General features: G+C 39.9%; 1 protein-coding gene across 3 annotated transcripts in view; it reads right to left on the minus strand.

The window, feature by feature from the left end:
• The window catches only part of LOC134337531 (phosphatidylinositol 4-phosphate 5-kinase type-1 gamma-like), a 184,547-nt gene that overhangs the window by 76,077 nt on the left and 93,738 nt on the right, over positions 1 to 14,732 (minus strand). For all 3 annotated transcript variants that reach the window (XM_063032622.1, XM_063032620.1, XM_063032621.1), the window contains exons 6-10: positions 13,502 to 13,654; positions 12,819 to 13,118; positions 3,565 to 3,770; positions 1,183 to 1,266; positions 174 to 222 (exon numbers count right to left, since the gene is read on the minus strand). In XM_063032622.1, coding sequence (XP_062888692.1) covers positions 174 to 222; positions 1,183 to 1,266; positions 3,565 to 3,770; positions 12,819 to 13,118; positions 13,502 to 13,654 — 792 coding nt within the window. The remainder of the gene's footprint in view (positions 1 to 173; positions 223 to 1,182; positions 1,267 to 3,564; positions 3,771 to 12,818; positions 13,119 to 13,501; positions 13,655 to 14,732) is intronic.

A 14,732-nucleotide genomic window follows, 5' to 3' on the forward strand; every position in this document is an offset into this window, starting at 1 on the left:
CTGCTCGCTTTTCAAATCTGGCACTTAAAACTTCAAAAGCAACTGTCTCTGCGATCTCAATCCTACAGAAAGTCCCAACAGGCCCTAAACCCATCTTAAATCAGACATTCTAGTAAATTGGTAAAAATAACTCTTTATACAGTATGTTCTGTGCCTTTAAAATGAAAACTTACACCATCATGAACAAGTGCTTTCCAAGTGTGCTCCAGTTTCTTGATCAACCTGAAAATAAATATTAGTTGATTTCTATTAACCTTGTAAATCACTATCTTAAGCCAATATAAGGCCCTGCTTAAAAATTGCTATTACCTTTAGCAACTGTACTTAGATAATAAGGTTTAATCCCCACTCACAGACTTGAGCATATACAGTAATTGAGAGTAAACTGCAGCAATATAAAACAAACAGTATATTGTTGAGAGAAAGCACTTCTTGAAAGACATCTTAAATTGTGACCTCTGTTGCATTCTTAAGTGTATGTAATAAATTCTACAGCACAACCTGAAAATACTTTTATTATCAATATCTGTCCCTTGAGTATCATTTTAAAGGAGATCAAATTATTAATCTAATTTCTTTTTGAAATATCTTGTTGTTAGAAAAGATTGAAATTTGGTCAAATGTGGCGGCAATGTCCTGTCAGGGCATTCTGCAGACTGGAAACCCTTGGGTTTAGTTCAGCATGAGATCAGCTGTATCAACAAAATACATTTTGGAAAGAGCATCAACAGAAAAAAATACTAGTAAAGGTTGTAAAGCAGTACGGAACCAAGTTGCACAGATCAAAAGTATTCTGGTCTCCTATCACTGATACAGATGCTACTTGATTTCCAGCATGCTAGCTGCTACATCTTACAAATTATAACTAAGTTACCTGGGTTATACAGGTAAAAGTTCAGACCTCCTGACCTCCTAAACTATGACCTTAATTTCTGGCTACTTAATGAATGCCCAGAAGTCACTTTTGAAAGTGTGCCTAAGTGACAAATGTAAATTTTATGAGATGTGGGTGTCCCTGTAAAATCCATCATATATTACACATCTCTAATTGTTTGTGAGTTGATAGTAAACTGTCAGCTTGAGTCACTGTCATCTATCTTGCCACTATAATTCTTCCTTTGTATAAAGTTAAAGCTAAAACTCTTTCAAGCACTTTATTATTAGCATGAACAAAAGTCTTACCTGTAAGACTGTAAAATGTCAATGATACCAATGTACAAGAGCAGCCTCTCTCCTTTTCCATTCGCTGCTGGAATACCACCCATCCTAACAAAGAAGAGTAAATATAATTTCATAATCTGAAAATCTAACATTCTGCAGTGGAAAAAACAAATCAAGAACACATGAAAACAGAAGGAGTAAGCTCCTGGCCTTCAGGCCTGCCCCACCAATCAAATTATCAGCTTCAACTTTTATTGTGCCAGGATCCTCAATTTTCCAATCTCTCAAAAAGGTACTGTTTAAATACTGCTGATGTTCTTGCCTCCTTGACCTCTTGGGTAGAAAATTCCAGAGGTTAGTAGCTCTTGCAAGAGGAAATGCTTACATATTTCAGTTTTAACAGATCATTTCCTTTATTTTATAACTGTGTCCTTCCATTCAAAGCTGTCCCATCAGAGAAATCATCTCAACACGTACATGTTCATGCTCCAACAGGATTTGTATGTTTCCGCCGGGATACCTCACATTCCTCTAAACTAAAATATAAAACAGTTCTAAGTTTGACTGTTCAAGCTAAGACAAACCACTCATCTCAGGAATTTAGTCAAATGTATCTCTTCTGGATAGCCTTCAATGCTAGTATATCCTTTCTTAAATAAGAAACCCAAAGTCCATGTCATGTACAGCCTCACAAGTACTATGTACAATTGTAAAAATCCTTTTCAGTTTTAAAACTCTAAACCACCAACAATAAAAGCTAATGTGCATATGCCTCCATATCACTTGCTGTAATGACAAGCTAACTTTGTGTTCTATGCAGAAGAACACTGTATCTTCTGTACTCTATTCACTTCCAGTCTCACTTATATGGTTGTCTGTCTTTTTTTATTTCTCCTACTGAAGTTCATGACCTCACACTTCCTACATTGAACTTCATTTTCCAAGCTTTTCTTCAGTCACCCAACCCGTTTTCTATCGCAAAGATTTAATATACTCATAGCCAAGTCAGTCTTTGCAGATTTCACAAACAGTATTTTTTTACCATTTTCATTAAATCATAGCACTTGAACATATTTTTCAATGATTTCCATTATTTAAGGGATTTATTTTAACATTTAAGTGCTAGTCACCAAATAAGGGAGGCAACCTAGACAGATTAGCAAACCTTAACCTCATCTTTCTAGTTAAAATGCTGGAAACTAGAGTAAAAAGTATATTGTGGGGGGAATTCAGCAGGCCAAGCAGCATCTGTGGAGAATCATGAACTGCAAATGTTTTGGGATGATAGCTTATATTAAGACTTCTGCTTGACCCACTGAGCTCCTCCAGCAGTTTTTTTCTTTTGCTCTAGTTTTTCTAGTACTCATTTCCCAATTTGAGTCGAGTGTTAAGGCCTTGAGTGCCATTAGAAATGCCTTAGACTGGACCTATTGTTCATCTCTATACAATCAGATGGCCAATGTCTTTACGCCTTTTATCTCATAGCTAGTAACATACTACTACCAACAGACCATAAAACTGCAGTATAATTACCAACAGTGACTCCATGATGCAAACCTTGAATGTTCAGCATAATGAAATTAAGCTAATCTGGATTAAACATATCTGTTTTTCAAAACACTACTCTATAGCTAAGTAGCAGCAAGCAATTTTGAATTGAAGTTACAGTATGCGGGAGGTACATTATTAGATTCAAGATTCAAAAAACTTTATTGTCATTCTAACCGTACATCAGCTCTGCAGGGTAGAATGAGACAGCGTTTCTCAGGAGAAGTGCAATCATAACATAACAAACGCAACACTAAATAATAAACATAACAATAAATAGTAAAACACAACAGCCACATGTCAGTTAAAATCAAGTTATGTGTCCAGTGCAAGTTAAAAGTGTCCAAAGCAGAGTCAGGTAGAGCAGCTATTTAGCAGTCTGACTGCCTGTGGGAGGAAGCTGTTTAGTAGCCTTGTGGTTTTAGTTTTGATGCTCCTGTAACGTTTGCCTGATGGCAGAAGAACAAACAGATCATGGAGAGGGTGTGAAGGGTCTTTAATGATGTACTGTGTCTTCTGGAGGCATCGACTCTGAAAGAGGTCTTGGACAGAAGGTAGGGAGACCCCAATAACCTTCTACTAGATTTCAAACTGAGTTTAAGGAAGTTCAAAATGAGAAAATCAACTATTGTATTGGTAGGCTCTAAAAACCTAGGATGGCGATTGAGATATACCAGCTCACACTGATGCAGTAGTATGACATTCATGACATTTTGAGAATAAAGCAATATAGTTTTAACATTGAATGATACGGTATTTTGGGAGCAGTTGAAAGAAACACTGATCGGAGTGATAGAATGTTTACAATCATAATGTTTTAAAAAATAAAATGTTTTTAAACACATATATACATACGTATCATCTGTGTCAATGGATTCACCCCGTGAACTTCCACCTTGAATAGATTCCATCGCTGTGGAATAGAGGGCTTTCTGTGCAATTGGTCGTTTTTCATCAGAGGTACTTAGTGACCCCTCCAACTGCCTCTCACGTTCTGCTTGGTCCAAATTGTGAACTCCTAACAACAAACTGTAATCCATGATTTTAAAGCTCTCTAGCACCTATTGAAATTGCACAAGGAGAAATAACATGACAATTAGCCTGCATGTAAATCAGTAACTAAAGGACATCAAATTAGCTAGTATGAAAGCTTCTTTTACATCATTCACAAGGAAGCACTGGGGGGGGGGGAGAGAAAAGATCCATAAGCTTCTAAAAAGAATAAATACATCTCTGAAACATAGTTTCAAGCTTAGCTCCACATTCCTGATTTTCAAGGTAGTTAGAAAGGAGGATAACAAAAAAATTATATGGCAGCGGACATCTACAAACATTTGTATTTGAAAATATTCCAACAGTTGGGATCATACCAAACACTAAGGAAAATCAATGTGACCGTTGCATGTTAGTTGTCTCATTACTGCAAGAGTTCCTTACAGTTTCATTCTAGGTCTGGCTTCCTTCAGCTAAATCATCAATAGCAACTCTTCCATCATACTGTCAAAAGTGGAAATGATATGAAATGGAATCTACAGGTGTTCCCATGTGCCTAGTTTCCTTGACCTCTTTGGTGCCAGAGGTTACAAGTTTCAGCTGGTTCTGTTGCTGTAATTAGGCAAGTTACTGCAGTGTATTTTGTATTTATTGCCATGTACACATCAGCGGTATGGTGAGCTGCTGTGGTTGGAATGAATGTTTAGAGTGGAAGATGGGGCACCTATCAAACAAGATGCTTTGTCCTGAATGGTGCTGAGTTCAATTAACAGTATTCCATCATGCTTCCAAGTTGTATAAGATAGAAAGACTAAGATGTCTTATGGCAATTCACCTGCTGCAGGACATCCAGCATCTGAACTATACCTTGCAGCCACAGTATGCATGTGACTGGTCCAATTGAGTTTCTGGTCAACAGTGAATATTGATGGTTAAAAAAGTTAGTAAGGATAATACTATTAAATACCAAGGTATGTGGTGGCAATTTGAAAAGCTGACTTATTGCAGGTGGGCATTGCCTGGCATGTGTGTGGCGTGAATATTAAGTAACAATTAATTGCCCATGCTGGAATATTGTTTACATTTTACTACATGCATTCCCTGCTTCATTTCCTAACCAGAAGACCACAATCTGTGTGGATTGGTAATAATATCTCCTCCTCGCTGACAATTAACACTGGTGCACTTCAGGGATGCATGCTCAGCCCACTGCCCTTTATACCCTTGACTTTATACAAATGCCATCTATAAATTTGCCGATGATACAACCATTGTTGGCAGAATCTCAGATGGAGATGAAAGGGCATATGGGAGCGAGATATACCTGTTAGTTGAATGGTGTCATAGCAACACCCTTGCACCCAACATCAGTAAGCCCAAAGAGCTGTGGACTTCAAAAACGGTAGGACAAGGAAACACAAACCAATCCTCATAGAGGGATCAGAAGTGGAGTGAGTGAGCAATTTTAAGTTTCTGGGTGTCAGGACTTCTGAGGATCTAACATGGTCCCAACATATCAATGCAGCTACAAAGAAGGCAAGACAGCAGTATTTTTCATTAGGAATTTGAGGAGATTTAGTTCGTCACTGAAAACACTTGAAAACTTTTACAGATGTACTGCGGACAGCATTCTGACAGGCTACATCATTGTCTGGTATGGGGAGTGGGGTGGGGCTAATCCACAGAATTAAAAGAAGCTACAGTAAGTTGTAAAATCAGTCATCTCCATCTTGGGTACTAGCCTCCGTAGTATCCAAGACATCTTCAAGGAGTGGGTGCCTCAGAGGGCAGCGTCCAACGTTAAGGACCTTCTTCACCCAGGACATGCCCTCTTCTCGTTCTCATCATCAGGAAGGAAGTGCAGAAGCCTGAAAGCACACACTCAGTGATTCAGGAATAGTTTCTTCCCCTCTGCCATCTGATTCCTAAATTGACATTGAACCCATGAACACGATCTCATTTTTATTAAATCTGTTTTTGTATTTTTTTTTTAATTTAACTATTTAATATACAAAAATATACTTACTGTAATTGAGTTATTTATTTTTATTGCATTGTACTGCTGCCACTAAGTTAACAAATTTTACGACAAGTTCCAGTGATATTAAACCTGATTCTAATTTCCTGAGGAGGTTTAAAGGGTGTTGAATAATATGCAACCAATTAGTGAACACTGCCACCTTAGACTGTATGATGGAAGAGTCATTATTAATAATTTGCTGACGAAAGCCAGACTTAGAATAAAACTCTAAGGAACTCCTGCAGTAGTGAGACAACTGACATGCAATTGTCACAGTAATTTTCCTTAGCGCTTGGTACAATCTCAACTATTGGAAAGTCTTCAACTACATGCCCACTAACCTGTTTCATCAGGACTCAAAGCCATGCTTGGATCAATGCTGCCTTGATACCAAGGTCAGTTATTCTCACCTCACCTCTGAAATTCTGCATGTGGGTCACATTTGAATCTTCCATCATCTTGCTGTTGAATGACAGTACCTGGTCTGGTAGGTGGGTGGAAAAATGGCAAATGGAATTCCAGTGGAGCATGATAAATTTAATAGAAGGCAAACAAGGCAAGCAAAAATAAGATAAATAGTAGGATACTAAAAAGAGTCAGAGAAAGGCAATCTTGGGAGATGTACCCACAGATCCCTGATGCTAGCAGGATAGGTAGATAAAGATGGTTACAGTAGATGGGATACTTGTTTTTATTTGTAAAACACAGAATAAAATGAGAAATGCTAGAACTGCACAAAATACTAAAAAAGCCAGAGCTAAAGCTGTGATCCAATTATATGAAGAACGTAATAGGGACAGGAGAGAGGGCAAAGGATGCTGCTAATCAAGAGACCAGCTGATGATAATGATACGTTAGCTCAGAGGGGTTGCTTCTTGAAGCAAAGGAGGCTGAAGGGAGATTGAATGAAAGTGTACAAAATTATGAACAAGCAGCAGAATGGTTAACTACTAGGGGACAAAGATCTAAAGTAATTGAATGATTAGAGAAAATTAAACGAAATTGGTTTTGCACCTGAAGAGTCTTAGGGCTTTGGAACTCAATATGTTGAAAAGTTAATAGTGGTGAAACAATTAATACATTTATAAAGTATCATAATGTGCATTGCCATAATCTGCAGGGCTATAAATGGCAATTGAGGTACAACTTTTAAAAAACTCTTTATATAAAATACCTTTCTTTAAGCACCAGAAATTTCAATGATTCTTTGAATGTTCTCTTCCCATCCCAAAAGAAAATCAAAAGAAATCCCATGCTCGTACAGTCAATTTGATTACAATTTGTGCTTCTGCTATTTCACGATAAGGAGCTACATTCTTCAATAAAGTTTTCTTGCACTACTTCCTCTGTGCATTTAATATAGCTGTTCTTCACCCTTCTTTATTATTACAAGTCTGTTTTCAGTGTCGGATGTGGGATTTCCAGGATACTTTTAGCCTCCCCAATGGCCACATCTGCACCAGGTGCATCAAGATGCAGCTCCTTAAAGACAGTGTTAGGGAACTGGAGTTGCAGCTTGAAGACCTTCAGTTTGTTAGGGAAAATGAAGCAATGATCGACAGGAGCTACAGGGAGGTAGTCACACCAAGGCTACAGGAGACAGATAAATGGGTGACCGTCATGAGGATCAGGAAGGGAAGATAGTGAAGAGGACGACTGTGGCCGTACACCTCAACAATAAGTACTCCATTTTGAGTACTGTTGGTGGGGTGGAGGGGGGAAGGAGGAGGGGGAAGAGAAACATACCTGGTGGAAGCAACAGTGCCCATCTCTCTGGCACTGAGTCTGGCCCAGTGGCTCAGAAGGGCAGAAAACTGAAGAGGAGGGCAGCAGTAATAGAGGACTCTACAGTTTAGGGGGTCAAATAGGCGATTCTGTGGATGCGAAAAGGAAGCACAAATAGTAGCTTTCCTCCCAGGTGCCAGGGCCTGTGATGTTTCTGAATGCGTCCACAATATTCTGAAAAGGGAGGGTGAGCAGCCAAAAATCGTAGTACCAACAACACAGGTAGAAAAAGGGAGGAGGTCCTGAATACAGGGAATTAGGAAGGAAACTGAGAAGCAGGGCCACAAGGGTAGTAATCTCGGGATTGCTGTCTGTGCCGCGCACAGTGATGGTAGGAATAGAATGTGGTGGTGGATGAATGTGTGGCAGAAGGATTGGGAGCAGGGACAAGGATTCAGATTTCTGGATCATTGGGTCATCTTCTGGGGCAGGTGTGACTTGTACAAAAGGGATGGGGTTGCACTTGAATCCGATGGGGACCAATATCCTTGCAGGCAGGTTTGCTAGAGCTGTTGGGAGTGGGGTTTAAATTAATATGGCAGGCAGGTGGGAACCAGTATGGTAGAGCTGAGCATGAGCCAGCAGGTTTGCAAATAGATGATGGGTGTAACATGAATGTAAGGAAGGACAAGCTAATGATTGGATACAACTGCAGACAGAACAAAGAGTTAAGTTGCACCACAGAGGCAAAATTCATAAGGGTGAAGAATGCAGAACTGAAGGTGCTATATTTAAACACACATAACATTTGTAATAAGGTGGACAAATTTGTGGTGCAATTAGAGACTGGTCGGTATGACATTGTGGGCATCGCTGAGTCATGGCTAAAAGAAGGTCATTGTTAGGAGTTTAGCATCAAAGGATACACTTTGTATCGAAAGGTCAGGCAGGAAAGCAAAGGCGGTGATGTGGCTCTATTGGTAAGAGATGGAATTACATCTTCAGAAAGAGATGAAATAGGATCAGAGAACATCGAATCTTTTTGGGTGGAGTCAAGAAACCGCAAGGATAAAAAAAAAACATTATGGGAGTCATATATAGGCCTGTAAATAGTAGCCAAGATGTGAGGCTGAGATTTTAAAGGGAGCTGGAAAGGTCATGTAATAAGGGTAAAGTTACAATTTTAATGGAGGACTTCAATATGCAAGGGGATTGGGAAAATCAGGCTGGTGTTGGGAATTTGTTGAATGCTTACGAGATGGCTTTTTAGACCAGCTTGTGCGTGAGCCTATTAGGGGAAAAACCATCTCAGAGTGGGTGTTATGTAATAACCCAGATTTTATTAGTTGCTTAACATAAAGGAGCCCTTAGGAGGCAGTGATCATAATATGATTGAATTCATACTGCATTTTGAGAGGGAGAAATACAAATTAGATGTATCAGTATTGCAATGGGAAAAAAGAGAATTACAGATGCATGAGAGAGGAGCTTGTCTAGGTGGATTGGAGGGGGCTACTGGCGGGGATGATGGCAGAACAGAGGAGGCTGAAGTTTTTGGGATAGTTCAGAAGGTACAGGATAGATATGTCCAACAGAAGTAGTTGTTCTTGGATGACAGGACTAGGCAACAATGGCTGACAACAGAAGTTAGGGAGTGCATAAAAGCCAAGGAAAAAGCATACAAGGTAGCAAAAATGAGTGGGAAGTTGGATGATTGGGAAGTTTTTAAAATCCAACAAAAGGCAACTAAAAAAGCGATAAGGGAAAAGATGAAATATGAGGGCAACCTAGCTGATAATATAAAGCAGGATACTAAAAGTTTATTTAGTTATATAAAGAATAAAAAGGAGTTGAGAGTTGGCAATGGAGCACTGGAAAATGTGCTGGTGAGGTACTAATGGGGGGGACAAAGAAATGGCAGATGAACTTAAATAAGTACTTTGCTTCAGTCTTTATTGTGGAAGACACTGTCTGTAATGCTAGAGGTCCACGAGTATCAGGAGGAGTGAGTGCCATTGCTATTACAAAGGAAAAAGTGCAGGCAAACTGAAAGGTCTTAAGGTGGATAAGTCAACTGGACTAGCTGAACTACATCCCAAAGTCTTGCAAGAGGTTGCTGAAGAGATAATGGGTGCATTGGTCATGATCTTTCAAGAATCACTTGATTCTGGCGTCGTCCTGGAGGACTGGAAAAATGCAAATATCACTCCACTCTTTAAGAAGGGAGGAAAACAAAAGGGAGGAAATTACAGACCAGTTAGCCTAACCTCAGTGATTGGGAAAGTGTTGGAGTCTATTATTAAGGACGAGCTTTTGGAGTACAGGCAGTCTCCGGGTTACGAACGAGTTCCGTTCCTAAGTCTGTCTTTAAGTCGGATTTGTACGCAAGTCGGGACAGGTTAGCCTATCCGTCGATGCCTTACGCCCTGGTGCTCTTTTTTCCTCTTTCAAAATGTAGGTCCTTTCAGGCATAAGCCAGTCTCGTCTACATTAAATATTTGGTCTGACAAATAACCTCCGTCCTCAATAATTTTTTTCAACATTTCAGGAAAACCACTCGCAGCACTTACACCGGCACTCGCTGCTTCACCTTGCACTTTAATATGATGTAAATTTGCCCTCACTTTGAAACGATTGAACCAACCCCTACTCGCAACAAGTTCTTCATCACAGAGTGAAATAAACACGAGATGGGAATTATCGATCCATAATTTTAAGTCGTTTACCGCATCTGTCAACGGAACAGAAATACTGTGGATTCAGCAGCAGCCGCAGGCGGCGGGTCCTGAGCTCCCCCAGGTCCTAAAGTCCACCCGCACTGAGACAGGTTAAATGGGACAAGTGGGGGTGGTGCTGAATGGAAAAGGGGGTCAGGGTGAATCTTGCTAAGAAAAATTTAAGCCCAATACAAAGTTACACACTCAACACAGTATTAACGGCAACGTGATCCGACTTAAAATGGTGGACAGCGTTCTCCTTCCTCGAGCCGACGAATTTTTAATATAATAGGCTTTATGGCAGTCCGTTCATAAGTACGAGTTGTCCATAAGTTGGACGTTCGTAACTCGGGGAATAACTGTACTTGGAGACTAATGATAAAACAAGTCAAAGTCAGCATGGTTTCTGTGAAGGGAAATCTTGCTTGAAAAAATTGTTAGTTGAGGAAGTAACAAGCAGGATGGACAAAGGAGAAGCAGTGGATGTCATTTACTTAGATTTTCAGAAGGCTTTTGATAAGGAGCCTCAGATGATGGCTTTGTGGCAAAGTTTGCAGATGACATGAAGATAGGTGGAGGGGTAGGTAGTGCTGAGGAAGCAATGCGATTGCAGGACTTAGACAAATTAGAAGAATGGGCAAAAAAGTGGCAGATTGAATACAGTCAAACAACAGGAATTCTGCAGATGCTGGAAATTCAAGCAACACACATCAAAGTTGCTGGTGAACGCAGCAGGCCAGGCAGCATCTATAGGAAGAGGCGCAGTCGACGTTTCAGGCCGAGACCCTTCGTCAGGACTAACTGAAGGAAGAGTGAGTAAGGGATTTGAAAGCTGGAGGGGGAGGGGGAGATGCAAAATGATAGGAGAAGACAGGAGGGGGAGGGATGGAGCCGAGAGCTGGACAGGTGATAGGCAGAAGGGAATACGAGAGGATCATGGGACAGGAGGTCCGGGAAGAAAGACCGGGGGGGGGGTGACCCAGAGGATGGGCAAGAGGTATATTCAGAGGGACAGAGGGAGAAAAAGGAGAGTGAGAGAAAGAATGTGTGCATAAAAAAGAGTAACAGATGGGGTATGAGGGGGAGGTGGGGCCTAACGGAAGTTAGAGAAGTCAATGTTCATGCCATCAGGTTGGAGGCTACCCATACGGAATATAAGGTGTTGTTCCTCCAACCTGAGTGTGGCTTCATCTTTACAGTAGAGGAGGCCGTGGATAGACATGTCAGAATGGGAATGGGATGTGGAATTAAAATGTGTGGCCAGTGGGAGATCCTGTTTTCTCTGGCGGACAGAGCGTAGATGTTCAGCAAAGCGGTCTCCCAGTCTGCGTCGGGTCTCACCAATATATAAAAGGCCACATCGGGAGCACCGGACGCAGTATATCACCCCAGTCGACTCACAGGTGAAGTGATGCCTCACCTGGAAGGACTGTTTGGGGCCCTGAATGGTGGTAAGGGAGGAAGTGTAAGGGCATGTGTAGCACTTGTTCCGCTTACACGGATAAGTGCCAGGAGGGAGATCAGTGGGGAGGGATGGGGGGGACGAATGGACAAGGGAGTTGTGTAGGGAGCGATCCCTGCGGAATGCAGAGAGAGGGGGGGAGGGAAAGATATGCTTAGTGGTGGGATCCCGTTGGAGGTGGCGGAAGTTACGGAGAATAATATGTTGGACCCGGAGGCTGGTGGGGAGTGTTGGGAAAATGTATGATAAGGCCTTTTGGTAAAAGGAACAATAGTCCAGACTATTATCTAAATGGGGAGAAAATTCAAACTTTGGATGTGCAAAGGTACTTAAAGAGTCCTCATGCAAGACACCCAGAAGGTTATTTCATACGTTGAGTCTGTGGTAAAGAAGGCTAATGCGATGTTGGCATTTATTTCAAGGGCAATAGAATATAAAAACAGGAAGATAATGCTGAAACTTTATAAGACACTTTTTCAGGCCACACGTGTATCGTCAGAAGTTTTGGGCCCCTTATCTCGGAAAGGATGTATTGTCATTGGGGAGAATCCAGAGGAGGTTCACGGGGATGATTCTAGAAATGTAAGGGTTAACATGAGGAGCATTTGGCAGCTTCGTGCCTGTACTCACTGAAATTTAGAAGAATGCGTAGGGATTTCATTGAAATCTACCAAATGTTGAAAGGTCGAGATAAGATGGATTTGGAGAGGATGTTTCCCCTGGTGGGGATATCCAGAACTAGAAGGTATAGCTTCAAAACTGAGGGGAGACCTTTTAGAACAGAAGTAAGGAGGAATTTTTTTTTAACCCAAAGAGTGGTAAATCTTTGGAATTGTCTGCCACAGACCATGGTGAAGGCCAAGTCCCTGGTATATTCAAAGTGGAAGTTGATAGATTCCTGATGGGTTGGGGCATCAAGGGATATGGTGAGAGGGTAGATGTATGGGGCTGAATGGCATCTGGGATCAGGGATCAGCCATGATGAAATAATGGAGTGGACTTGATGGGCTGAATGGCCCGATTCTGCTCTCATGTCTTATAGTCTTACGAACACATACAAAAGCAAGTTACTGTCCAAATCACTTTCCTGTGCTTTTTCTCCCCCAAGCAGTATGCCAAGACCAGAATATCATTACTGCCATTTTCTTAAACTATTTTCCTTCTAAATGGATACCCATGACTCTCTTCTTACCAGACAATCTCTCTGCAGGGTTTTAATCAGTGCACAGTTCGTGTCTGCATCTAGTAACAATCCATCTGAGAAATCCTGCATGAAGTCCAAGTCTTTAAATGTTGGTTTGGACTTCTCACGTTCTTTTTTTGAAGCCCTCCGTTTATAGGTTGAACCTTTTAAATCATACTTTAGGTGCATCTTCACTACTCGAGGCAACACATTATTCATCACTGCCACTCGAATGTTTTTGCCACCAGACTGAACACAGTAGAGTCCATAAAACTTTGGCAAGAGTGTTCTTGGGTTCTGATTCAGGTTCTGGAAGAAAACAGAGAAAGTGTTTTCCAAGCACTCATCTAACAAAAGAACTGGAAGCACTAAACAAAAGCAGTTTAAAATACCAAGAAATTAAATCAAATAGGATACAATTTTACAGATGTTTGGAATCTCCAAGTGAAATGGGAAAATGCATGAACATTAAATATAATGTGCTTCCCCTGAAATAACTGGGTGACAGTTGCCACCTAAAGGTGGTGTTAATTTGCCAGCATTTACCATTTCCACCCTCATATGAATAGCTACTTATAAAAAGTATAAGAGGCCAGCAGAGGCCAACAGACAGGTGTGGATCAATATTCCAGGAAGAACTAATGTTTTCAAAAGAAAAGTAGAAGAGAGATGGACGTAATAAAATCACTCACCATGTAATAACCTGGAAGCAACTTTTGCAGAAATTCTGCTTCTTTGTTTATCACAGTCTTTATAATAAATTCATCATCACTTGTCACATAAAAGAGAGATCCACTGGCACCCGGATTGGAGAGTTCAATTAAGGGCTCATTGCACAATGAATACTATGAGAGAACATTAACATGCAAACACTATTATTATGCAAACATTTATCATCTGTAGCTAATACATTTCCCCATAAACACTCCCCTTTTACTTGAATGATCTGAAAAGTATTTTCCTTAAAGATTTCCCTCCTTTAAAACAGAAAAAATATATTTTCAGGGAACTTCATTTTGCAAGAAAAAAACAAATGCCAATCTCTGACAAAATCACCACATAGAACGACACATAATGCCACAGATAGAAATGAACAATGTGAGCTGAAATTATAGATGCAAGGAGCAATGCAAAATTGCAAGCCATATTCTAGGGAATCAGCTTGTTGATTAAACATTTTTGTTAATTACACTTTTTATTATATTTTAAATATATAAATTATTTTAAATAGTCATAGGCATACCTTATTGATCCCATTGGAAATTGGTTTTTGTTACAGTTAGTTATATTATTTATATTATTATTAAATTATATTATTTTTCCATTATAGCTTTAATTTCTATATTAAATACACAATCTCCTAGTATAGTTCGGTCACAGCACTCTTGAATGACAGCAACTGAGAGAGATTATCTACATTATTGATCTTTGTTCACAATGTGCCACTCAGGAAACAACCGGTAGTCAAATATAAAGACAAAGAGAGTTTTCAGGTTTGCTTGTTTTTACAATAAAACTACACATTAACAAATAAATCAATATATGATCCAAAAGCAGACTGAAGTGTTTTATACAGTTATAAAGTCTGCTTAATGAGCAACATTGTAAGTGTTTTATAGTACCCTCGGTGAACTTTTATTAGATAATCAAACTCTGAAATGAGTAACCAGAAAGAGATACAAGGATTGATAGGATTGCTCTAAGAGCTAGTATAAACTTAATAGGCCAAAAAGCTTCTTTCTATTTCACAAAGAAATAAGGAAGTTGAGAGCAGTTATCCTACTAATTTTTAACCCTATCATTTACGTCACTGAATACAAAATTATTTGAATGACACAAAGAAGTTGTCTGATCTTTTGATTTCATTGATCAATTATTGATAAAGATCACTAGAGTGAAGTACCTGCAAGTGTTTAAAGTGGC

The sequence above is a fragment of the Mobula hypostoma genome, chromosome 24 (genome assembly GCF_963921235.1).
Source record: "Mobula hypostoma chromosome 24, sMobHyp1.1, whole genome shotgun sequence".
Taxonomy (NCBI): domain Eukaryota; kingdom Metazoa; phylum Chordata; class Chondrichthyes; order Myliobatiformes; family Myliobatidae; genus Mobula; species Mobula hypostoma.